General features: G+C 46.7%; 1 protein-coding gene across 3 annotated transcripts in view; it reads right to left on the bottom strand.

The window, feature by feature from the left end:
- The window catches only part of TOLLIP (toll interacting protein), a 343,606-nt gene that overhangs the window by 122,647 nt on the left and 195,308 nt on the right, over positions 1-25,651 (bottom strand). For all 3 annotated transcript variants that reach the window (XR_015308513.1, XM_086957730.1, XM_086957731.1), the window contains exon 4: positions 18,884-19,036. Coding sequence is in view for 2 of the 3 variants with exons in the window: in XM_086957730.1 (XP_086813856.1) it covers positions 18,884-19,036 (153 nt within the window). In the remaining variant the exon portion in view is untranslated. The remainder of the gene's footprint in view (positions 1-18,883; positions 19,037-25,651) is intronic.

Raw genomic sequence — 25,651 nt, 5'->3', positions numbered from 1 at the left:
TGGCGTACTCGCCCTTTGCTTTAGGTATAGTATACTTATATCTAACCCTCAAATGGACACCCGAATTCCTATCAGTCACTCCTATGGCAGGCCTTGACAATCCTGAAGGCAGAGTGCGTGGAATCGTGTGAATTGGGCTCTGGCACGAGCCGAGCCCGGTTGCAGCTTGCGGAACCAAGACCCAATGGCTGTTCCATGATAACGCGTACCATATTGGTAACTTCAGTATCGCGTTATCAAGACATGTCGAGTAAGGTGTCATACGAATCGGGATGCTGACCCCTCACCAATGCTGGCGACGAGGTTAGCATTCCACCCTTCTAGAGGGACACGACATGTACGTAACTGTGAACCCCGGTTAAAGTTAACTGAAGCCTCAGCTCCACAAAATGGATGCTGCCACCACAGACACGAGTCTGACCTCCTGCTGCTGGGAGTCCTTCCAGCGAGGAGAGCCTGGACCAAGGGTTTCCTGTCCGGGGCGGTGTTCGCACCATCCCAGACAGGGTTTTGTGTATCCTGGGTAGGCAGGGCTTTACAAGAAGGTGACTGCAGAGTGGCACCCCGGTGCTCACTACGCATCTGCCGGCTAGAACCAGTTCCAGGGGCACGCCAGCCCCTGACCTGGGGAAAGTCTGGCATGGGAGAGGGGCGTAACTACCCCCCTTCCTGGTCCCACCCCTAGGGCAGGACCTAGTCACGTACCCACCCCTTTCTTTAGGATAAAGGCAGGAGCGGGGACCCTTCCAAATTAGATCATCTTTGAATCAAGAATACTTTCTACGAAAGGACTTTGAGACTCTTCTTAAGATTTCTCCCTTGTGGCTAAGGAGTAGTCACCCTGCGTCCGCAGGCACCATCTAAGAACTCTGCGGTTTGCTGCAAGTCCTTCCTCAGGAATCCGACTGCCCAGCTCGACGAGAACCGGCTTCCCTGGCACCTCTGACCTCTACCCACATCGTCAGCTCAGCTGCGATCCGTGGGTGCGACGAGACCTCGAGGGACCGGCCATCATCAAAACCTGCACGCATTCTTAAACCAGCACGACCACTGAGGGATCCTCTGGTGAGTGCTCTGGGGTCCGAGAAGCCCCGACCCTGAGCAGCTCCAGCATCGAAGTGCAGCCTCCCAGCATCTCCACGATCTGCGTGGGGCCCTTCTGCTCTTTACTGTTCAGCACGTTGTCTGATCACTAGCCGCTGGCTTGTGACCTCCTTGACGACAACCGACAACCAACGCTGCTGGTCTGGTTGCTCCAGACTGGCCTTTGCTCCCTTCTGCGAGAGGAGCACCCCGGACCCTCCTGGTCCACTCAAGACGCCATTTTAGGCCCACCACGAGGCCCTGAAATTTGCCAAGGCTTGTTGCCCCAATCCTGGGCCCAGCGACGCCGACAGCATCAATCTTCGTGGGACAGCTCGCACCTCCATCCTGGTCGCCGACAACGCCTCCTGGTCCGTGAGACTGCAAAGCCTAGCGTCGCCCACTCACCTAGTCGAGGTGACGATCATCCGGTGCCCTCCTGGTACCCTCTGACTACTGGCTAGTAGTACGAACTTGGTCCCCTTTGCTTTCAGGTGTCATCCATCTCTGATCCAGGCTTGGATCTCTACGAACTATCTCCACTGGTCGCCGGCCAGCAACTCCTTCCTTCCGGCTCCTGGCTCGTCAGCGAAGACTCCCGACGCCTGTAAAGACTTGTGCAGCCGCAGCCGCAGCCCTTGGGGCTAGGTAACTTCGGCATTTCGGTGCCCGCATAGCCTCCTTACTTAAGGGTCACGAGTCCCTATCGCTTCCGACTTGCCTTATCGGGTCCGCCCGAGACCACTAAACTTTCCGTGCCCTTGGGCACTTGTATTGATTGTGCACTTGAAGTATTTTCTTAAGAGTTTCGTTGTGTGCTTAGTACCCTGTCCTCAAAGAGTACAGGGCTGTTGTGATTCTAATACTGTTTATTTTCATAACACTTGTGTGGTGTCCTTTCACTTGGTGTTCAAGGGGTATGTGATGGTATAACAGCTGGCTTAACACGCCCTCTAGAGTTTAGCCCGAAGACTGCTCGTATCCACGCTACTAGGATAGCTGGTCTAAGGTTGACTTTCAACCAATCACCATAAGGGTCGTTTGGACTGATGCATAGTGATCACTAGAATAGTGAGCACTGCATATCAGGCCAACTTCTCACAACCACTCCATCTTCTTTCCTTTGTTTGAACGGCTCAGATGTGGTGTCGCGCTGAGTGACATGTTCCAAGGAAGAAAAGTGTGGGGCAGGCATGGGCCCGCAGTGCCTCACACACATTGCATTTGCCCTCTGTTTTATTAAAAAATATATAAAATAAAGCAGGAGAAAATGTTACTTACCCTGTCTGTTCATGGAATGCAGCGCTGTAGATTCACATGTTTTGCATACTCCTGCCATCTAGTGCTGGGCTTGGAAGTGTTTTTTCTTCAAGGAAGTCTTCGAGTCACAAGCTATAGTGACTCTACCTATTGATGGCAATGCAAATGGGCACCGGCTCTCTCATAAGATTATTCTTTCCGCATGCAGGGTGAAGATATAGATGGAGTATAGAGAAGCAGACACTACCATGCATAGTAAGAAAAAATGAAGTGTCTGCAATATCAAAAGGCTTTCGGGGAGGAGGGTGGGCGCAAGAGAATCTACAGCACTACATGCCACAAAAATATGCTTAAAGGGCAAGTAACATTATGGCACATTCACTTTAGATGCACATGCTGTGTGAGATACACAGAAGAAACAGTCAAGCGTGTTTACAATGAGAATGTATTGTACCGTTGTTCTTCTCATGTAAAATAAGTGTTCTGCTATAACTAACACAGTAGCAGAGATGTAGTGTCAGCAGTACAGTGAATAAAAAGGAGTAGTACAGATCTACCATTTTTCAATAGTCATGAACCTATACATAAATATAAAATACATTTATAAAAGAAAGTGCGTACTCCTAAGATGCCTGTCTAGATGTACCTGAGTGTACCTAGCACTTGCTATAGAGCTAATAAGAACTTTTACAGTGTAAGAGCCTAGAATCTAAGAGCCAAGAATCCCAAGAGGATTTAGTCGAACCCCCATACCTGAAAAGTGAGTGGGGGACTTCGTCCTGGACTCTAGTTGGACACCCTGCAAGGGATGGTTAGACCACTGTCAAATAGAGCTGCAGCTTGTCTGATCAGTGTGTCGGCCATGAAGTATCGGTTCCCTCCTGCTTACTGATAGAAAGAGGTGCTGTATTTATACAGTCTATGTATGTGTGTTACCCATTGTTTAGTATGAGGATGACGTTGGGGATTAAACCTTTGTGCGTAGATAGGAGAGGTGAAGTATGCCCCCCTTCGAGAGTGTACTCATAAATTATTCATATGTGCTTAGGATGACGTCTTAGCAATATCGATCGAGCAGAACCAACCCTCGTCATGAACTAGGTGAAAGGTTTAGTCATTAAATGGCGTCAGTCGTTATAAGGCGTTCAGTCCCTATAAGGCATTCTGTCCTTATTTGGAGTTATGTCCTTATAAGGCTCGTTCATATGAAATGAAGGGGAGAAGATGTAGGGAAAGTGTACGATGTTATCTAAACCTAGTGGCGTAGCCAAACTCCAGGACCTCAGGAGTGAAATCGCAGGACAGGGCGGCTTGGGGTTCAGGTGCCATAGTATTTACCAATTGCGTGTGAGAAGATTTGTCAGATTGGGAAGCTTCTGATGTGGTACTAGGGATATGTTGAGGAGGGTGGTGAACCAGGGATGCCTGGCCCAGGTGGGAGTCACCAGGATAGGGGAAAAGGATGTTTGCCGAAGCCTCTGAGCCACAAATGAAAGACGTTGGGGTGAGGCGAAAAAGCGTAGGGAAGTATCCTTGAACAGTTCATCCATAGTGCATTGCCTATAGACTGTGGAAAACTGGAGGGGAAGTTTGGACATTTTGTGTTTTTGGCAGTGGCAAGAGGTCTAGGTGGGGAAACCCCCAATGATAGAAGAACGTCAAAAGGACTTGCGGGTGGAGTTCCCACTCATGGGCTTATTGCTTCATCCAGCTGAGCAGCTCTGTAAAATCATTGTCCACCCATGGCAGGTACTCTATTAGCCGTAGTCTGTGATGTTTTGACACACACCAAATGCTCTGGGCTAGTGTGGACAACTGTAGAGAGGGAGTGCTGCCCTGTTTCAGTAGATACAACATGGCATTTGTGCGGTCTATGCAAACAAGGACTAACTTATTTGGAGCCTGATGGAGTGGTCACAAACCCTTGAAGGGTTAAGTCCAATGATTCGCCCCTCCACCTGGTGAGGGAGGAGCCTGGTCTAATGGTCATCTAAGGTACAGGGATTAAAGAGGAACAACCATGCAACAGGTTGATGGCTTTCCACCACTGCAAACAGCAATGGTTGCAGGCCAGATCCATACTAGATCCCTTCCAATGACCCTGTGCTTGAGACCAATGTGACACTTGGCACTCCTATGAGAGGTACATATGTAACCTGGCACGTGGAACTATAGCAATACAAGAGGCCATCGTACCACGGAGGAGCATGACTTTACATACCTTTTCCTGATACTCGGGGAGGAAAGGGGGGGGGGCGGCAAAGGTGGGGGGGGGGGGGGGGGGACAGCGACTGGAAAGCTTGAACCCCTGCCGGGCTGGGGCATGCTTTCCCTGTCAGAGTTGAGTACCACTCCCAAGAAGGGCTTAAACTACAGGGGCAAAGAGGGGGACCTTTGCGGTATTCATGGTTCAGAGGAGGAGGAGGAGAGTGAGTGAGTGAGTGAGTGAGTGAGTGAGTGAGTGAGTGAGTGAGTGAGTGTGTATACACACACAGTGTAGGAAAGGGCCCTTTTTGACATGGTCACCCACCATTTTTTCCCCCCAGTATTTGATGTGATATTGACTAGAAGTGCACTGGGTTCCTGCTAACCAGGTGCCTAGTGACCGATCTCTTTCACAAAACTGTGAAAACAAAATTTCCCCCTACCCCATTGACAATACCTTTAGTGTCCCCTGCAAATCCCTAGTAAATTGTATGCCGGTACCTAGGACCTGAGGTATTAAAGATGGTCCCTAAGGTCTACAGCACAAATTGTGCCCCAACCCCTTCCCCAAAAGGGACTCCTCACCAAGTTCTTGTTAACAGCCACTGCAGACTACGTGTCTTGGTGCAGACAAAAGTGAAAACAGAACATGGCATATACCTTGTGTGCACTTCATGCCAACACTCCATGCTGTATAAGCAAGTCACCTCTACAGAAGGCCTTAGCGCCCTTGGGTAGGATGCACTATACTATATGTGAGGGCATAAATGCATGAGCAGATATGCCCTCGTACTGGTCATATCCATTACTGCCAGAACAAGTGATCAGGAAAGCCATTTTAAAAGCATGTGCTGGACACAGGTGAAAACGAGTTCCCCAGCTACACAATGGCTTCACTAAACAGATGTTCGCTATCAAACATCTTGTATTAATAAACCCACACTGTAGGTAGTGTCAGATTTAGCAATATATGCACCTTAGAGGTGGCCCCTGAAAACTTACCAGTTTCTGGTGTGCTGACTGACTGGTTTTCACTAGCCTGTCAACAGAGATGGGTTTCTGAACCCTAACGGTGAGGACTTTTGCTCTCAGCATTCATTAAACCAAGCCTGCTCAAGAAGAAGGTGCTTTAAACCCCTCGCCCACAGCATGGCCTGTAAATTAGCATTCCAGGGCCGGGAAGCTTCAAATCGGCATACCTCCTTTGGTATGAGAATCTGGCTTCTCACATGAGAGGAAACCGACCCCGTTGTCCAGAGCCTTTGGCACCTGGACAGGTGGGAATATTAGCTATGCAAGGTAAGGCGTGCCCACCCTCAGGCGAGTACCACCCCTGAACTGGGCTCACTGAAGTGGATGCAACTTTTCAGAAGTGACCATCTTGGTGATGGCAAATTTAGGATCTCTAGGACATGGTTATGCTCCCTTCCCCCAGGAAGTGGTCATAAAGGGGGCCTGGTGACCCCAGGGGTAAGTAACCCATTGGCTACTAACCTAATCTCCCCTAACGGCTCTTAATTCGTTATTTAACAGAGCCCTGGCAGAAGGAAATCATATCCAGATGACCTAAAAAGAAGGACACTGAAGTGCCGCGAAAGCTGAAGATTGGAGAAGAGCAACTGACTTGTCCTCAGCCCTGCTAGCCTGTGTGCTGTTCCCCGTCGAAACTGCACCAAACAAGTCTCGTCCTGCAGCTATTCTGTCTCCAAAGCCTTGGAGAACTGCCTGCCTTCAATAAAGACTCCAAGACTCCTGTGGAGCAGCAGAGCTGCTTCACTGCATCCTGCAGGCACCCAAAAGAAGACAGACTCCGGAATCGCAAAAACCGGACGCCGCAAAGCACCACTGCACGTGCTTCCTAGCTCGAGCTGAAGTGGGCCAACAGTACCAGCATGGTCCTTCCAGAGACAAAGTATACCTTGGACATGCCCACTGTGGCCTTCCCGCCGCCTGCAGCCTCCTCCAGCGTGGAGATACCCCTTAAGGGGCGATTCCAGCGCTTTAAAAATTCCTTCCTTCATTCATTCAAACCCCTCTACCGCAAGTGCTCCCGGTTCCGGAAATCTGTTGCCTAAAGACACCATCACCCATCGCTCCTGGCTGCAGGAGAAGAGGCCCAAAGGCTTCCCCAAGTCCCTGAGCATCGCAAGAGTTGAGCCCTCCTGTTTGCTCAGCTTGACTGGTTCGCCAGTCCAAGCCAGCAGCCTCTTTTAAAACTGACTGATCTCCATAGAGTTGAATCGGGAACCGGACGCTGTAAGGGACGTCTGCTTTTGGTCGCCACATTGCTGCTCAAAGAGAACTGCTGGTGCTGCCTTAGACCTTGCCCTATAAGTCCAGAAAATTAGTCCTGAAAGTCGCTGATGAGTGCCCGATTGCAATATATGTTTTTCCTCCAGAGGTAACATTACCAAGAAGTGCTACGAGTTAAAATATCAAAATCACCCTATGCTGAAAAACACACCTCTGCATCTGGACATCCCAGTGTGCCTTCCGAGGTGACTTGTTGCAGCTGCCTTGGACCTTGCCCCATAATCACCTTTTGACCTGGGGAAGAGTCCTGTAATTCATTGTTAAATTACCGTATGCAGCATATGTTTTCTTCCTACGTTAACAGTGCCTCAAAATGCTTCAATTACAAATTAAAGTATCAAAAACCTGCTTTCTTTAAACCTGTTATTTTAAAATGTACCCATCAAATTATGATGCTCTTGGTGCCTAAAATTATATAAAGATAAGGGTTATTTCTATACATTGGTGTGGATCTCCTTACTGAGCCGTGTGGATCATTAATTGGCAGTGTGTATGCAAAAGATGTCTAACACTCCTCTCGGACAAGCCTAAGGCTGCTCCACCACACTACCCCCTTGAAGAGCACCTTGGGATGTATTAGGTTGGAGGATCAAAGAAGGTTGAACATTAAACTCTATCCGAATGTCGCACATGTAAACGTAAATGTAAATGTAGGTGTACTTATATAGCGCAACCTGTCACCCAAAGGGTATCCTGGCGCTTGCTTAGGGAACCCGTCCTGGTATTCCCCTGTGAGAGGCCCCGGCAGGGTATCCACAAGGTGAAAGCCAGGCATCCCGCCGCGAGGGGCCGTTGTGGAGATTAAGCAAGCTATTGCCTAGAGTCGCAGAGCGTGAACCCGTGAGTCGAGAAGGCACCGGAGCGAGAATTATCGAGACCGTGGAATTTTAGCCCAAGACCCGCCGAGGCGGGGAATTGAACCCTGGTCCAGGGCCGATCTCAGCTTCCGGGTCTGCCGCCTCTAACCCCTGAGCCACACTTCTCCACACATACTGTATTAGTTGTGATGGATATAAAAAAAAAAGATAAATCCCAGATGGCTTCTGCCAACAATTGGGTAAATAACGAGGATAAGAGCATGAAATAAAATTAAAGCATGGTGCGGAGCCTGTAAGACAAAGACGTATATGGTACCATTTAGTCTCAGGAAGGATTTACAACAGCTTCTGGATTAGATCATTGTTAGATTTGGGGGTCTCTAGTTGGCAGAGGTAGGTACCTTTGACCAAATAGGGACCCTTGCGGCTAGTCAGGGTAAGGTGGTACACTCCTAAAATAACCCCTGCTCACCCCCTTGGTAGCTTGGCACGAGCAGCCAGGCTCATTTTAGAGGCAGTGTGTAAAGCATTTGTGAACACATACAGTAACCCAGTGACAATACTACAGATCGACACCACACAAGTTGTAGTATAAAAAGAAGTATTTTTATATAGACTTAACACAAGAACAGAAACGACAAACATCCACAATACTGTACTTTAAAAATGGTAGAAATAGCTTAGTTCTCTTTAGATGTAAAATGCGACACTTTGAGTTCAATGTACCTTTGGATGCAGAATGCTATACTACGAAAGTGTTGCAGGTAAGGTGATGCTTCGGTTCCTTACACGCAAGAACAGTGATGCGTCAGGTCCCTACTGCTGCGAAGGGGATGCGTCTGTTCCTCTCCACGTGGTGAGGTGATGTGTTGGTTTCTTACTGTGCTTCCGTGGCAATGCGACCAGCAGCGCTGTGATGCGATGAAGATCTGGTGCAATGAAACAAAATTGCGCCTTTTTCTTGATGCGAGCATGCTTGACGGCCATGCAGCCACTCAACGCTTCTTCTGAGCTGCGACAGGCTCTGCAACACTCTTCTCCGGTGAGGCGAGGCTCTTCAGGTGAGGCGATGGCGGCAGCGGCGGCACGCTTCTCCGGTGATGTGACGGCGTCTGCTATGACAGCGACACTCTTCTCCAGTGACGCGACGACAAAGGCTGCAGCGGCGACACATTTCTTCGTCTTGAGTCGTGCTTCCAGCTCCCAGCGACACTCACATCTTTCAGAAGGCCCAGCTCAACAGCAGGCACTTCCATTCCCAGCAAGGGAAGGCAGGGGAGCTGGTTGATGAAGTTGGTTGTCCCTGAGACTTCAGCAGGAGGCAAGCTCCATCTGAAGCCCTTGGAGAGCATTTAAAAGTTGATTTGAAAGTAGCACACAGTCCTTAATCCTTTCTTTGGCAGTCAGGCAACCACTGCAGGCCAATCCCCCAAACAACACTCAGCTTAGGGATGGTCTCCTCCTCAGTTTCTCTGGTTCCTCTCCTCAGCAAAGGTTCTTCTTGTTTCCCAAAAAGTGATGTAATTCTCTGGGGTCTGGGTCCCCTCTTTTGTACACCAACATCCTTTGTCACCGGAGGCAGAGAGTGTCTGCGCCTAGTCCGAACCAGTTCTGGTCAGTCCTGGAGCACTTTGTTGACAAGACTCCTTTCCTTTGACAGTGTGGGCCAGGGACATCAGACACATCACAAGAGGTGGAACCAGCATTGTGGAAGGCAGGCCCAGCTCTATTCAGGTCCCAGGTGCAACTCTTCCCACCCATCTACATGCAGATAGCTCTATTCATCCCTGTGCTGACTCACTTTGTCTCCTGGAATCCCCCGGCCCCTGTCACTCAAACTCCAGACAAGGAATACACAACATAGCAGAGGCAGGCTTGGATAGTTAGGCAAGAAAATACCTACTTTCTAAAAGTGGTATTTTCAAACACACTAAAACATGTATTTTATCATTCTGAGTTCAGGCATACTAAACTAATTTCTATCTAGTTCCCTGGGTCAGTTAGGATTATAAGGTGTTATAATCGAACTGCCCATTCTGGCCTATGGGGAACAGGTAGCCCTTGCAATAGTGAAAAACGAAAATGGCTGTAATTCACTATTCGGACATGTCACACACATAACGGCATATCCTACCTTTTACCTACAATGTGCCCTGCCCTTGGGCCTACCATGGGGTGACTAATATGCAGAAAGGGAAGGTTTAGGGACTGGCAAGTGGGTGAACTGACCCAGTGAACATGGCACTACCAGACTGCACACAGCCTCTGTAATGGCAGATCTGAGACACACTTTACAGGCTGCTTCTGTGGGTGGCACAACCGGTGCTGCAAGCCCACCAGCAGCATTTGATTTACAAGCCCTGGGCACACTCAGTGCAATGTACTAGGATCTGACTAGTAAACGAAACCAGACAATTATAGAATCACTAATCCTTACATCAATTTACAATAGGGAGAGCATATGCACCTTTGCACTGATCAGCAGTGGTAAAGTGCCCAGAGTCATAAAACCAACAAAAACCGAGACGAGACATTTAACTTTGCAGATGGTGTAATCTTCGTCGACGATACCTTCGCCGACAAGGCATCCTTCGTCGACTATGTCTTCGTCAGAGACATTTTTCGTCGACGATGTGGCCGAAGACGAGGTAGTCTTCGACGACGGTGAGGTCGTCGCCGTCGACTAGGCAGCCGTCAACAGGGTATATTTTGTTGACTATGTAGCCGTTGCCAAGGTGGCCTTCGTTGACGGAGCACTCGTCGACGGGATCTTTCTTCCCTTCGTCGCCGATGACGGAGAGTCAACGATAGATGGCATTACCTTCGCCGACGAGATAGGTCTTACTGTAACAGAGACCAGCATCGACGGAGAAGAGGCTGACGACATCATCTTTGGGTTCGACGGCGAGAAGGTGACTGCCGAAGTTGAAGTAGCGTTGACGATTATAATAGTCGACGAAGGAGCCGTCGACGGCGGGGTCTTCATCTTCTGAGGAAAAACCTTCTCAGGAAGCTTTTTAGACGCCAGAGACTTTCCAGTCTTTTTAGGGGGCGATACAGATGACGATCCAGAAGCCTTTTTTGCATAAGGCAAGCCAGAACCCTTGGAGGGCTGAACTTTTCTCAACACCTTAGCCCCAGGAGAAGATAGATCTTCCTCAGCCATCCTCTTTCTGGAGGATACAGATGACCTGAAGCCACACTTCCCACCTCAGATAAAAGGGTTATCCTGGTCTTTAATCTTCTGCAGCCACAGAAGTAGGCGTCCTTCCCTTTCTCGGAGGGTCTTCTGAGGGAAGGTCCTGCAGATCTTACACTCTCTCATCTCATGATCAGGATAAAGGCAGTAAATGCACTTTTTGTGGGGATCTTCTGAAAAAAGCTGGAGCTTCCCACAAGATTCACAAGGCCTGAAGAGAGATTTTTTTAGTAGAGGACATCAAAAAAGAGAGAAATCCAGTCAGGAAAGTGAAGTACTGAGCAGAGCTCAGGGAGACTCCCTTCACACGACGTGCGGTAGGAAATCTGAGAGCCTGAGCCTCTGGGGAGAACATTCTGGTGGGTGCTGTCGCCTGACTGGCTGCTGTTTGGATTATACAAAATGACAATGATAGTCACGAGTGTGGAAGTTTTTTCTCTTGTAGCCTAGGGCTACTTTACTTCCTGGTTGTTTATTACCATGTTTTTCTAGTTACTAGGTGCAAATTATTGCTTTTTATGTAACGTGGGACTCCCACTCAGACGACGGGGAATGATTCAGGCATGTGAATCTATGAAAGACACCCCAATACTGGAGAATCAGTGCAGTCCTTTGTTGCTGCTGGGCTGACTAAGGCTCTTCGAAATTGACATCTGCACAGGAGTTAATGCTTTCTGATGAGAAGGCTGTCTCCATTTCGAACATCCACCTCTTGAATATCAGACTTCAACCTCTCCAAAGATGTCCAGAGTGTCTTCTGCCTCTCATCTGTGTGTCATGGTGTCAGAGGGAAGGACATGAAAGCATCGGTTCACAAGAGTCCTTTTGCTACTTAATAAAACATAAGCCGACCAGGAGTCCTCTTGGTGGTCAGAGACAAACCGAGATTGCACACTTTGTGGAGGTCAGACCTTGTGTACTTGGTGTGGCAAGTAGGACAGAATCAAAATTGAGTCCCGGCCATCACTGGGACATTCTCAACCCGGATGGTGGGAGTAGAGATGTAGTAACCAACGTTGAGTAGAATAGAACGCGACGGTTGAAAACAGACAATAACCAGGATTTTTTTGTAGAAAACGACGAAGGAACAGATTCAAGGGAAAGGCGAAAACACCATATGGCATTGAACAGGAGCTCACAACAAAACATCTGAACCGGATGGCACAGCAAAATCAATCTAGCAGTGGAGCCTGAAGCCCATGTGCCATACCACTAATGGGTGAAGTCAGTAGGTCCTGTGACTCGAAAAGACTTCCTTTGAAGAAAAGCAAGTAGTACACATCCAAGCCAAACATTAGATGGCAGAATTATGCCCAGCATGTGCATCTACAGCTACACATGCCACGAACAGTTACATACCTTTGGTAACAATCTTTCTGGTGGATATTTAGAATTCCTCCAGACTCCTCAAATGTGATTATCCCCAAGCACTAGACTGGATAGGAAAAGCTTTCATAGTTTCCCTAGGGGGTACTGGCTCCATCTTGGCACCAGAGTAAAGTCACTAGTGCCAGTTCCCCATTAAATTTTTCCATGCACTTAAACGAAGAGACGAGTAAGGACAGATCAAGTGAGTGGCACAGCATGCAACAACTGAACTGTAAAAGTTTGTTAGTGCCCGTCTTCAACCATCCTTCAGAAAAGGGAAGTGGGTGGAATTAGTGATGAATATGCAGGTAGACAGAGCATCCACCAGAATGATCATGATTTAAAAGTAACTTTTTCTTCTGATGGATACATTTACCTGCAGTCCTTATTGTTGAAAAGCAGTATCACCTCCCAGGTGGTGGGTCTGAAGGAGTGGTTACACAAGGAAATCCAGGAGCACCAAACATGTAAAATGATCATCCCTTCTCTCCTCGGATTCCAAGCAATAATGTTCAGCAAAGGTGTGATCTCAACAAATCTCAGTCACAAGAATAATCCTTGAAAGTGCTGAAGTGGAAGACTTGGCATGAGTGGAGGGAGTGTGTATTTTTTTCTAGGTGTTTTTTTTTTTTTAGGAGAAGTGTGGCTCAGGGGTTAGAGGCGGCAGACCTGGAGCTTGAGTTCGGCCCGGGACCAGGGTTCAATTCCCTGCCTCGGCGGGTCTTGGGCTCGAAAAATTCCACGGACTCGTTAATTCTCGCTCCGGTGCCTTCTCAACTCACGGGTTCACACTCTGCGACTCTGGGCAATAGCTTGCTTAATCTCCACAACGGCCCCTCGCGGTGGGATGCCTGGCTTTCACCTTGTGGATACCCTGCCAGGGATATCTCACAGGGGAATACCAGGACGGGTTCCCTAAGCAAGCGCTGAGATGCCCCAGGGTAAGTCGTGCGCTATATAAGTTTCATTCATTTCATTCATTTCATTTTTTGAAGGGATCCAACATTTCTATATACAGTATGATCCAGTGAGACAATATCCTCTTCTGGACTGCCTGGACCTTTTACGGCCTGTATGCTGCACAAAGACCTGGTATTTTTTTTATATCAAACTTCTCTATGATGTTCCTGTAATCTGTCCTCCTTAGTGTAATGAGGTGGTGGGTAACGGGAAGGTAATGGATTACCCATGTGGAAAAGGTTACCACCTTTAGTACCTGCAGCTCACAGATGCCAAGGAAACGGTCACAAGAAAAGTATGTATGCAAGTAAGTATATGGTATTTCCATTGCACAAACCTAGCCAAAATGCATTGGAGTGCTGCACATGGTAAGATTGGCGAATAATAAGAGAGAAAGCAGAGTTGTGGACATTTCAAGCATTGTCTTTGGGTATTTGTTAAAGAGGTGAATCTTCAACTAAATTGGAGCAGAGTTAGGGTGATCCTGATGGATTTAGGGATATTGTTACAGACCCTTAGTGCATAGATGGAAAAGGCCTGTTCACATTTTTATTCTTTTTTACACCTCTTAGTCTGCAATCTAATGATGTTCCTGGCTTCGGGTGTGCCGAACCACCAAAGATGGTGAACTTGTCTGAAAGGTAAGCGGGGCTGATGGTTGTGATGGCTTTGGAAATGATGCAGCTGGCTTTGAAGATAGGATGGTCTCACAAGAGGAGCCAATGGAGTTCCATCAGAACAGGGCCGGCTCTTACTCTGTGGCATCCAGGGGTGACACTATTCTTTGGCGCCCCAGCCCCCCTCCCCGCAGAGTCCCCGACTTCCACCCAGCAACAGTGTCCCTCGTCTCTCCATAGCCCCTTTCTCACATTAATTGCATTTGTTTTGAAGCGCTGGTAAAAGTTTACTAATACACTCAGCTATCCACATGAAATACAGATCTGTTCTTTGCAGCAGGCATATTAACCCTCTGAGCTACTTTATGGTGAGTCAAAACTGCCACTAGATAAAACTCATATCTTGCTCTAGCAGGAACATCAATCACAAGAGTTATCTTAGTATTTTAATTGCTGCCTGTAAGCTAGATGCACAGGGAACTCTGCAGCAGGTGCTTTTAAATTGTAAGTAATTGCTAAACACAGTGCCTCCCCCACCCCCATTACAGGTCAGCACCCAGTGCAGCTGCACCGGTCTCTCCACCCTAAAGCTGGCCCTGCATCAGTGGGTGGTGTGATCATGTTTCTCCAGGCCCTCAATTAGACATGCTGCAGTAGGAGGCCCCTAAGGGGTGCCCGTGTGGAGTCTGGGTGGCCATGAAGTATGGCATTATCAACATCAAATCCTTGAGTACAAGGATTTGAACAGCAGTTCTGAAGTTGGATTCTACAAAAAACTGTTTCACTTTGTTTAGAGCAGAGAGTGCTGGTATCCTCCATCTTTGTTGTTTTGGTTATGTGTTCCTGGTCAGTCAGTCAGTAAATGTAACTGCCAAAAATGAAGGGGTCCAAAGAGAGCACCCATAAAAAAGTAAAAACAAGATTTATATTCCACTGGGGCATTAATAAATGTAGGAAAAAACGTGTCATTGCCTTAAAAAAACTGAACATAATCAGGGATTTGGGGGGGTGAACTGAAAGGCAGAGAAATACTAACAGGGCAGCATTTTAACAGAGTGTGACTAATGACAGAGCAAAACAAAAGACTTCTGAAAATCATGGTTTCAAAGGGTATAAATTCTGCCTCACACACAATGTGGCAAATCGGTGTCTACCCTGGAGGATCGAAGTGTTTGTGTAGCAGCAATGAGCGGACAAAAAGCTAACCACCTTCAGTGACAGTTGGAAGCAGATCAGGGGCCTGCTTAATGTCAAGGCATGAACTTGAAGGCTCTGGAGGTTGGGGTGCAGAACATGTCCCTCCAACTGAGAGAGGACGTCCAACATGAGAGGTACCTCCGGGGCATAGAGAGAGTTGCATGAGGTCAGTGTAGCAAACCCATCCCAGCCAGTCCGGATGACAAGAATTGCTTGGACCTGATCATGATAAATCTTCATCATCAACCCTGGCAGACCATTCAGTCTGAGAACCACCAGGAATGCAACTCAAATACGCACCGAAATATCAGAACCTTAAGCAGAATATTCCAGATCCTATGAAGCGGAGGGAAGGCTGTTAAAGATTGGGTGTCCAGCACTGGCCCTAATCAAACAGCAGTGGTGACGTTGCCTGCAGGTAGTCCGATATCTGCACTGATCTGGCCTTGATCAGCCAGTTGTCATAGTACAAGAACAGAAGGTTCCCCGACCTTCAGATGAGTTCCAATCACCACCAGCATTTTTGTAAAAATGTGTGGTGCCAGTTTTGAATAAGAAGACTGCAACAGGGCAATTAGTAGTTTTGTGGATCCTACTACGAAACACAGATACCTCATGTGCAACTGCGGATGAGTATGTGGAAAGGTTCCCTGCAAAGAAGAGGGACACCATTCAGTATTCTGCTTTCAGTGCCTGAAGAACCTGAGCAAGTGATAGTATCATAAGAAAGGAACACGTTTAAGATCCATTAGTTTGATGTTATAGCCTTCCAGGGCTGTACTCAGGAGGATACTCGTTCCAACCAGCCACATGTGCTCTTCAAGGAGAAGCCAAATCAGATTTCTGGATAGCACAGCTGAGGATAGGTTTGATGACCCTTATCCTTGCCTCTGCCTTTTTACTGTCAAAGTAGTTGCCTCTGTTGCTAGACTAGCTTGGAGGACTGGTGGAAGTTGAAGTATTTGAAAAGCTTTGAAACTTTTAAAACTGCCTGCAGTCCCAGACTGGTGACTGAAGGCCCAAATTCAAGGCTGCCGCTCTTCAAACATTGAAATTCTCCAGGGACTGGTCGCAGTGAGGTGCCCCAAGGGGCATGTCCATTAATGGTGGCTGAGTATTACCACAGAACGCAGTTGACCTGATTCAAGGTATGCCTTCAGAGTGTTGCAGAAGTGCCCAGGCCCTGGCCACGAAGTCCAATGTGTACAGTCAACATTTTTGGATTCCCTAGCTACTGTGGCTGTGCAGAAAGTACCAGGGTTCTGTTTACCGCAGGATGAGACTTGCACCATTAGACTTCTAGTTGACAGATGAATAGAGAGTACAGTTGGATCTCCAGGTGCTGATATGTACAATCTAGATCTCAGGAGGTTCAAGTTGGGGCTAAGGTAGGTTTGCACCAAGACAACTTCACAGGCTTGAGCAAAGTCTTCTTAATTGGTAGGAAAGTCTCCAAAGAAAGTGCAGCCGGCTGCAGACCTCTGCCAAAAGGTTAGCCCTAGATGCCACTGTTAGAAGGCGCAACTGAAACAAATCTGCTGCATGGAAGGAAGTTACTTGCAGAGAGGCTGGTCCTGGTGGACGCTCCATTTCAGTCTTGTTGCAAGTATCCGGTACACTAGCATTTTGTGAAGCCAGGTTGTCAACAGTGTCCAAAAAGGGAGGCAGTAGCAAAATGGCTACTTCACTGCTGCTGTCTGTATCATGGGACACTCTTTCGAGTAGGTGAATATGGTCCATATTGTAGCAAAAGAAGTCAACCATAGCTTGACAGTAGCGCTAGGTGAAGAGATGTCAGGCAGAGATTCCAGAGTACATATTGACTCTCCAATTATCCTCTGAGCTTACCGACTAGCCCTCAATAGGATAGTCTGTGACTTAGAGTGTGGATGTGAGGGCACTGGCTTGGATGGTCGCGCAGTGTCAATGGCATTGAAGATGGTGCTGAAGGCACTACCAGAGAGAGTCTCAGGGCCAGAATGGCTCCAGTCAGCACCAGGGGGTGCTCTCGGAGGAGTAACAGTAGGGTTGCATGGCACCAGGGAAGAACCCACTGGTGGGAACCCATATGGGGCACTATAAGGTCCAGTGGGGCCTCGTGATTCACAGGAGGGACTGCACCTCGCCTGAATATCTCTATCATAACCTGGAAGGGCATATTGGTACAAAGGAGCCAGAAATTTCAGTTATGCCAAAGCCCAAGGACCGCAATATTTCTCACCTGGAAGCATCTGTTTGGGTAAACACGTCTAAACACAGGTCATTATCTCTTCAACTTAAAATACATTCTATGTCTTTGTGCAGCACTCTTACATGATCTTCTTAACCATACCAGCTGAGCTTACCAAATCGCTGACTAAGAAGGCTGGGCAGAACATAAACATAACATAACAGGGCAGGTGTGCTGACAGTTGAATACTGTTCTGCGTATCCTAAAGCACATAGTCTGAGATTCAAAGAATATGGGATCTTGTTTTCTCCCTCTCTGCATCTACCTATGGAAAAGCTAGTATCTCTTACTGACTGCCTGCACTATCACAGAGATGCTGATCTAAGTTGGCTGTAATGAGAAAGAAATAGAGATGGTAAATGGATAGTTCCTGAAATCTAAAGGGACACCCAATTAGATACATTTTAATTCAGCTGTGAGTGCACAAATTCAGTGCATATAATTTAGAAATGTGGGGTCACCTTTGTCCATCCAAAAATTCACAACCCACTAGCAAAAGCCAAATTTGGTTCTCCCTTTCATGTTTACAAGGAACAAATACCTTCCTTCTTTTCTACAAGATCTGGCCTCCACCTCTGCACCTAGTCGCCATCACCCATTTCCTACCACATTTCATGAATGCAATCCGCATTTCAAAATGCTTAGATTTCTCGTTTGTGTTTAGTTTAGGCTAGAGCTGGCGCGATTAGTCGACCCTAAACTATTCAGAGCCTGGATGACTGCAAATGCCATGAAAATACTGAGCCTTTATCAAGATCTACAACTCATCTGATCTGATGTAGGATTATGCTGGAACAGACCGAGTTCTTTTAGGAGATAAAGATGAATAGAACTTTGAGGAAATGTCACCATTCTTAATCACAGAATGTGTATGAGTAAAGTGGTCTTAGTCCTCTACATTTCAGTTAAATTGGCACTGAAAACAGTGATGTGTCCATTATTTAAGCGCTGAAAAGGAATGCACCAAGATGAACCCTGAAAAGCAATACATGCAACTTTGCACTGGACATCAAAGTAGCATAACAAAGCAGGTGCATTCAGAGAGCACACGTTGGCCCCCAAACGTTTTCGTGGCACTATAAAATCGATTACAGATGTTTAGTATTACCCAACTCAAATGCTGCATGGACGGAAGGCTGATTGGATTCCTGGGAATCAAATCTTTGACCAATGGGATAAAACTATGACTCCTCCCTGCAATGGATGCATCAGTCCACACACAGATGTGTACTCAAACCTTCACATCTTTGAAAAGCATAACTAGACTCCATGTTCTCATTCAGCTGCTGATGACTAATATGTTTTGACTTATGTTGGTAGTTACTGACTTTAGGGGTGCATGGATTTTGTGGGTAACAACCCAAGGTAGTTTACGTTCATCTTTCAATAGGCTAGTAATCTGGCTTCTATACTAAGACAATGAAATGTTTTGTTACGAAACAGATGCCAACGATACGTACCTGGCTGCAGTTATTTAGATATCCTTATCATAGTCCCAGAAGATCTGAATAGGCCCACCAACTGTTCAACACTCTTATAAAATTGGGGAAAACAGATGGATAGAGCAATCTCACAAAGTCAAAATGAGAAACATACACTGTATGCAAAGCCCAGACCTTTTCCATACACTTACCGTGTAGGACATGACAAGGTTTATCATCCCTTCTTTGTCATCACCCTGCCTTCCGCTCAAGCTGTACCACTCATCTTCCACCTTGCCTTCTTTGAGCGATTCTGGTACAGTAATATGCGTCCACGCAATACGATCATCCATTGAAAAGGCTCGCTGAGTGAGGGGAGTAAAACCACAATTAGTGATGCAGTTCTACTTAGTAAAGTCTTCTCAAATTGTGATAAAAATTCTAAACTCAAGAAATTAAAACTCATGTTCACACTTAACAAAAGGAAACATTTCCTCACCTTAAAACAGGATTTTCATCTTTGAATACAAGAATAAGCTTCTAGTCATCAAAAGAGGAAGAATGACCAGAGCTAGAGTGCCATACATCTTAAAATCTTGGGGCGGAAACAAAAAAGCCACAGCTCTGTGCAAGGATACTAAGCACAGACCTCAGGTGCAGTCCACAACCGCCTTTCTCAGTAAATACCACCGAACACACAATTGCAGCATATAATGCAGTTTTATAGAGAAAGACTATAATATGGACTTGGTTGGCGACATGAGACCTATAGGTTAATGGTAGTCAAATAAATGGTAAATAAATAATGGTAAAAGTACCAGGACCTCTATGCCCCATTGCATTCTAATATGCTGGGAAAACATCACAACACATAGAAAGTTTGAAGAAGTGATTACATAGGCCAAACAAAGCTTCAGGTGACTTGATAACAAGTAAGGGTCCTCGTTTTATGTTTTTACAGTTTAAAACAGATATCTGTATTTGGTTTTAAATGTGAATAAAAAATGAAATTAGGATGTTTGAGTGATTTTAAATGCTGTCAGTCATGATTGCCTGGCCAATAGTCTTGCAGATTAGTACGTCGAAAAAAGAAAGTTTAGTCATAAGGGTTAAAAAGCAGTAGATCTTCCAAAGGTTGATACTAAAATGTGGATGTTTTCACATAGTGCACTGATTTATCATCTGTGGGTGTTCATATTATTGAAACCTCTCAGGAATTCAAGAAAAAGTGTATATTTATCAGTTAGATAAATGTTTTTTTCACAAAACGCAAAATAGATCTGGAAAAACGTAGATTAAATTAGCAAAATATAAAAAATGGATAGATACAGATGGAAACGTCAAAAAGAAAAAAAGTTACTTACCTGTAACTTTGGTTCCCCAGTATTGGTAACTTTCATAGATTCCCATGCTTTGTATCATTCCCCGTCGTCGGAATGGGAGCCTCGGTAAATAAAAAATATCATAACCATAGGTACAAAAGAGAAAAACCAGGCCTAGGCCTCAGCTCATTTTGTAGCAGAATAGCCTCACCCCATAGAACCTTCTTGAGAGAGCCTCAGAGCCTCAGATTTTCGTAGCCGTTGTGCAAACAGCCACTATCTCAGTAAAAAGGCCGAGCTTTCCCAAAGGAGGAGGGTGGGCGCATGGGAATCTATGAAAGTTACCAATACTGGGGAACCAAAGTTACAGGTAAGTAACTTGTTTTCTTACCCCAGTATTGAAACTTTCATAGATTCCCATGCTTTGTATCAGAATAGCTAGCAGTAAGCAATAAAAGCACATTTTGTTCTGTGAATTCTATCACCTGAGATTGTTGTAATTCTCATTGGAAACAAATCATAACATGTTACCATAGAAAGAACACGATAAGTGATACAAAATGTGCCACCCAGGAAGGAGGGATTGTAGGGAAAGCTCACCTCTTATTGAAAAAGATTCCTGAGGACTGCTTGTCCAACAGCAGCGTCGTCCTTCACTGTAGACTCAAGGCAGTAGTGTTTCGAGAAGGTATGTGTACTGCTGCACGTCGCTGCCCTGCAGATGTCTTTGATAGGGACTCCAGCAAATAGAGCCACAAAAGATGCCACCGATCTTGTGGAATGTGCACGGACTTTTGATGCAAGTGGTTTGCCCGCTGCTTGATGGCAGAATTGAATAGCGCAGGAGATCCAGCGGGAAATGCTGCACTTGGTTAGCGGAAATCCCTTCCACGGAGCACTGTAAGATACGAACAGTTGTATTTCCTAAAAGATTTTGTGCGCTCCAAATAGAACTTTAAACACCTTTGAACGTCCAAAGAATGCAAGGATCTTTCTGCTGGAGTCGTAGGTTGCGGAAAGAATGACTTCAAAATCAAAGGTTCATTCAGATGGAACCTTTAGGAGGAACTTTGGATTAGTCCGAAGGATTAGGACATCCCGCTTGAACTGAAGAAAGGATTCCACTATTGACAGCGCCTGAAGCTCACTAACTCTCCTGGCAGATGTCAGAGCCAACAGAAGAGCTAGCTTCCATGATAGGTATTTAAGGTCCACCTTGTGGATGGGTTCAAACGGAGCTTTCATTAGCTGAGCTAACACCAAATTAAGTTGCCAAATTGGAGGCGGAGGACGGACTGGGGGATACATCCGAAACAGGCCCTTCATAAACTGTTTGACAATTCTAGCAGACCAAGGAGAAGGACCTGAAGATGTCCGTCTGAATCTTGAGATGGCTGCTAGATGAACTTTTACAGAAGAATGTGCCAGTCCAGATTTAGCCAGTAACAGGATGTATGGTAAAATTTGATGTGGAGCTTAAGTGTACGGATGGAGATGTTGCTTCTGACACCATAGGCAGAACCTCTTCCATTTTGCCTTGCAAGTCTTCAAAGTGCTTGGAGCTCGAGCCTGAGACAACACGTCCCTACACTCCTTGGGGAGATTCAGATGTCGGAACTCCCTGTATTCAGGAGCCACGCTGTTAAGTGAAGCGAGCCCGGATCCGGATGGAGCACTTGACCCTGAGACGTCTTCATTAGGGAAGGAACCAGTTGCAGGGGAATTAGATGATCCTGAGAGAGTAATAGGAGTTCCGTGTACCAGAACTGCCGGGGCCACGCCGGTGCAATCAAGATCATTTTGCACGGCTCCGCTTTGACCTTCCTGAGTATCCTCTGAATGAGGGGTATCGGTGGAAAAGCGTAAAAGAATGTGCCTTACCAGGCAATCGAAAGCGCGTTCGAAGGATCCCGGATGGTGATCCCTTCTTGCATAGAACTGGCATTTGGTGTTCTCCGGAGTCGCAAACAGGTCTATGGTCGGGGTCCCCCCGACCGAAAACACCTCTTCCAGAATGGCCTGATCCAACTCCCATTCGTGAGTGGTCGATTTCTGGCGACTTAGTGCGTCCGCTGTTATATTGAGCGAACCCGCAAGGTGTTCTGCTGTAACGCAATCTTGTGAAGGATCGCCCAATCCCAAATCAATTGAGCTTCCTTGGACAGAGTTTGAGATCTTGTTTCCCCCCGTTTGTTGATATAGTTCATGGCCGTCGTATTGTCCGTCCGGACCAGCACTGATTGATTCTGTATTCGTGGCAGAAAAGCCTGTAAAGCTAATGTCTTGACGGGTTTTTTGGCTCCATTTCGGAGTGATGAACACTTTAAGCTTGCTCACATCTAGGATCTGTATTCTTACCTTGTGTTGGCCCTTTTAAGCCCTTTTTTCAGACCTAGAAGAGGATAGCTGCTTTATATGATGATAGATCCCTTATTCTCGACTCTAATCCATCTATTGCCTATTGGCTTTGACATAATTATGTGTCCTTTCATTATCCTGCCTATAGTAGAGGGTGGATCCTGTGGTCCTGACTTTATGTTACATATTGGTATGGTTTGTGTAGGTACTCTGACAGAGCTAAGGGTTATTTCATCCTTCTCAGGCCTACAAGACCCAGAACTAGAGAGACTCCATTTTGCTTTCTGTCCCTGCAGAGCTGAGATGCTTGAAGGGTAAAGGTAATGTTTATAGTTAAGCCTGTTGTCTGCTAGGGGAAAACCAGCCAGGACTGGTTCTTATCCGAGGAATGTGTTTGCCTCTTGGGCCCAGACGTAACATGCAGATGCGCACTGCGGTTGCGCGGAGAGCCCTGGAGCTAGCACATGAATTCGGTGGGAGGCAGCCCTCTGTTGGAAATTTCCATTAGGGGAGAGGTTTCCATATTAGCGAATTGCAGGAGAGGAGGAGTGGTCAGTTTGGTTCTTGAAGAGTGAAGAGTAGAATGTTTGCTGGAGCTGAAAAGTATAGTTCAGTTCTATTGGTTTTCTGGAATGGATAAAGAAGGCAGATGATTGCTGAAGCTGGAGAGAGCAGTCATATGAACAAAGCTGGAACTATCAGCTGGGGCTGCCAGTTTATCAGAATGCATTAATGGAGGAGTTGAGGCTGTCAGCTGAAGCAGTTGAGCCAGAGGCGTGAAGCTGTGGTGACGGAGGGAGAGACAGAGAGCCCTGATCCTACCAGAGAGAGAGAAATATTCCTTCTAATAGGTGAGGTAGTCTAAATTAGTTTGCTTTACACTTACACCTTAATCTTGTCTTTATTCCCTAGGCTATTGTATGTCTAATCCCTTTTCTTTCAGCGGTGTGTTACAGTTCCTGTTAGTCACAGAGACCCCGCAGATAACATTGTCCCTGTTATATGTCTAATCCTTTTCTTTCAGCGGTGTGCAGTCTATTTATAGTTCCTGTTAGTTACAGAGACCCCGCAGATCTGTGTATGAATCCTTTTCTATTGTTATTGTAATAAAGATACCCCAGTTCTTAGTGAACCAGTGTGCATGTGTTGTTCTTATGATAGAGAGCGTTTAAATCAGGGAATAACTCTTGCATACAGTGTGTGTCTCTTGTTCTTAAAGCACAGGTAACCTTTCCTTCTAGTCAGGTGTTACAGCCAGAACAGATGCTGCCCCTGATCCGGTAAGTAGCCACTGAATAATTAGGGAGAGAGAGGAGCCCTTGAGCTAAGAAAATAGATAGACACTAAGTGATTCGGCCATCCCATAATATTATTGTAGTAGCAAACTTTAGTGAATAGTGAGAGAGACTTCCCAACATAGAGAGAGAGATAGAGCTGAAGTTATTCATAGGAAAGTGATCGTCGTTGTGTAGCGGCGTTAGTGAGAGCACTGATTGTGGTCAGTGTGTATACCCACAAGATCGTGGCTTGAGAGAGCACCGGGGGGATACGGTGTGTAATGAGATCGCCTCTAGGGAAAGCGGCATTAAAGAGAGCATCAGGTGGAAGCCTGATGTGTAGGTCCGCCGGATTGTGGACCGGATTGTGAGGAAGAGAGCACTAGGGCTGCAGCCTAGTGTGTAGACACGCCGGATTGCGTGTCTAGTGAGCACTGATGGTGATCAGTGTGTAATGGTAAATAATCAGAACTGCCCCAGGGTAGATTAGTCTGGACCCATGTGGTCGCGAGACTATGAGGTAGGAGTGTGGTGTAGGGCATGGACGTCCTTAGTAATCAGTGAGTATTCCTAGTAATCCCTATAGATTTAGTGGTGTTTCTAATGATATGAGCTTGTATATTGCGAGTTACCCATCCTCAGGTAGGTACCCAGGTGCCTGGATAGATGGGTCCTGAGGAGGGAGGTGGTTACGTTTTGGCCAGGTTGGTGTTGCTCTGGTGAGCTGGTTCAATCTGGTCATAACAGCTAACCGGATGGCTTTGAGCTCCAACAGGTTGATGGGGCACTGGCGTTGACTTGGATCCCAGTGTCCACTGACTTGTAATTCTTGGAGGACCGCTCCCCAGCCTTCTAACGAGGTGTCAGTGGTGAGAACCATGGGAGACGGAGGAAGCATGAAAGTCAAGCCCTTGGCGATGTTGCTCCTCACCACCCACTAGTCGCATGCATTTCTCATCTCTGGTGTTACTGAAATCTTGTTGTCGAAAGAGCCTTCTGCTTGGTACCATTGTTTGTCGAGCTGCTCTTGCAGAGGACGCATTTGCAGCCTGCAATGCAGAATTAATGGTATACAGGATGAGATCGACCCGAGAAGGGACTTGTAGAGTCGTACTGACAGACTTCTTTTTGAGTAATTGGCGAGCCGAGAGCATCAATTTGTTTTGACGATCGTCTGAAGGGTAAGCCTTGCAGCGTTTCGTGTCCAGAATGGCGCCTAGAAACCTTGCTGACCTGGACGGTTGAATAACTGATTTGTTCTTGTTGAGCTGAAGGCCCAGGAGATTGAACAATTGACTGCAGGTCGTAATGGCCTTGGAAGTGTCCTGGAAAGTTGGAGCTTTGACTAGCCAGTCGTCCAGGTAGGGAAAAACTTCAGAGATTGTTTCCTGAGGAAAGCAGCCACTGGGGCCAACACCTTCGTAAATATCCTTGGTGCAGACCGTAGACCAAAAGGAAGTACTTTGAATTGGAAATGGCTCTTGCCTACTGTGAAGCGCAAGTATTGTCTGTGAGCTGGGTGGATCGGCACATGGAAGTAGGCATCCTCCAAATCCAGAGTCGCTATGTAATCGCCTGGATTTAAAAGACGAAGAATATCCTGAAGAGTGACCATCCTGAAGGATAGTTTGATGAGATAGGTGTTGAGCTCTCGTAGATCTAATATGGGGCGCCAAGTTTCCATCGTTTTGCGAACCAGGAAGAACCTGGAATAAAACCCTTTCCCCCTCTGCGAGAGAGGTACAGGTTCTATTGCCCCCTTGATGAAAAGCTGGTGGGCTTTGAGATGTAGCAGTCCCAGATGTTTCGATTGTCTGGCGCCTGGAGCTCTGTTTGGAGGTAGATGTTGAAACTCCAACGTATGGCCACTAAGCATGGGCGGAAAATCTGTTACGCTCGCGGATTTTGCGGATTTTCGGTAAATTCGCAATCCGCGAGATCCGCGAATTTCCCGCAAAATCCGCAAATTCGCACGCAGCGGATTTTTTGCTGCGTGCGGTGTAAGTTCGCAATTGCGAACTGG

The sequence above is a fragment of the Lissotriton vulgaris genome, chromosome 2_1, assembly GCF_964263255.1.
Source record: "Lissotriton vulgaris chromosome 2_1, aLisVul1.2, whole genome shotgun sequence".
Taxonomy (NCBI): Eukaryota; Metazoa; Chordata; class Amphibia; order Caudata; family Salamandridae; genus Lissotriton; species Lissotriton vulgaris.
This window is presented reverse-complemented; position numbering and strand designations above follow the sequence as displayed.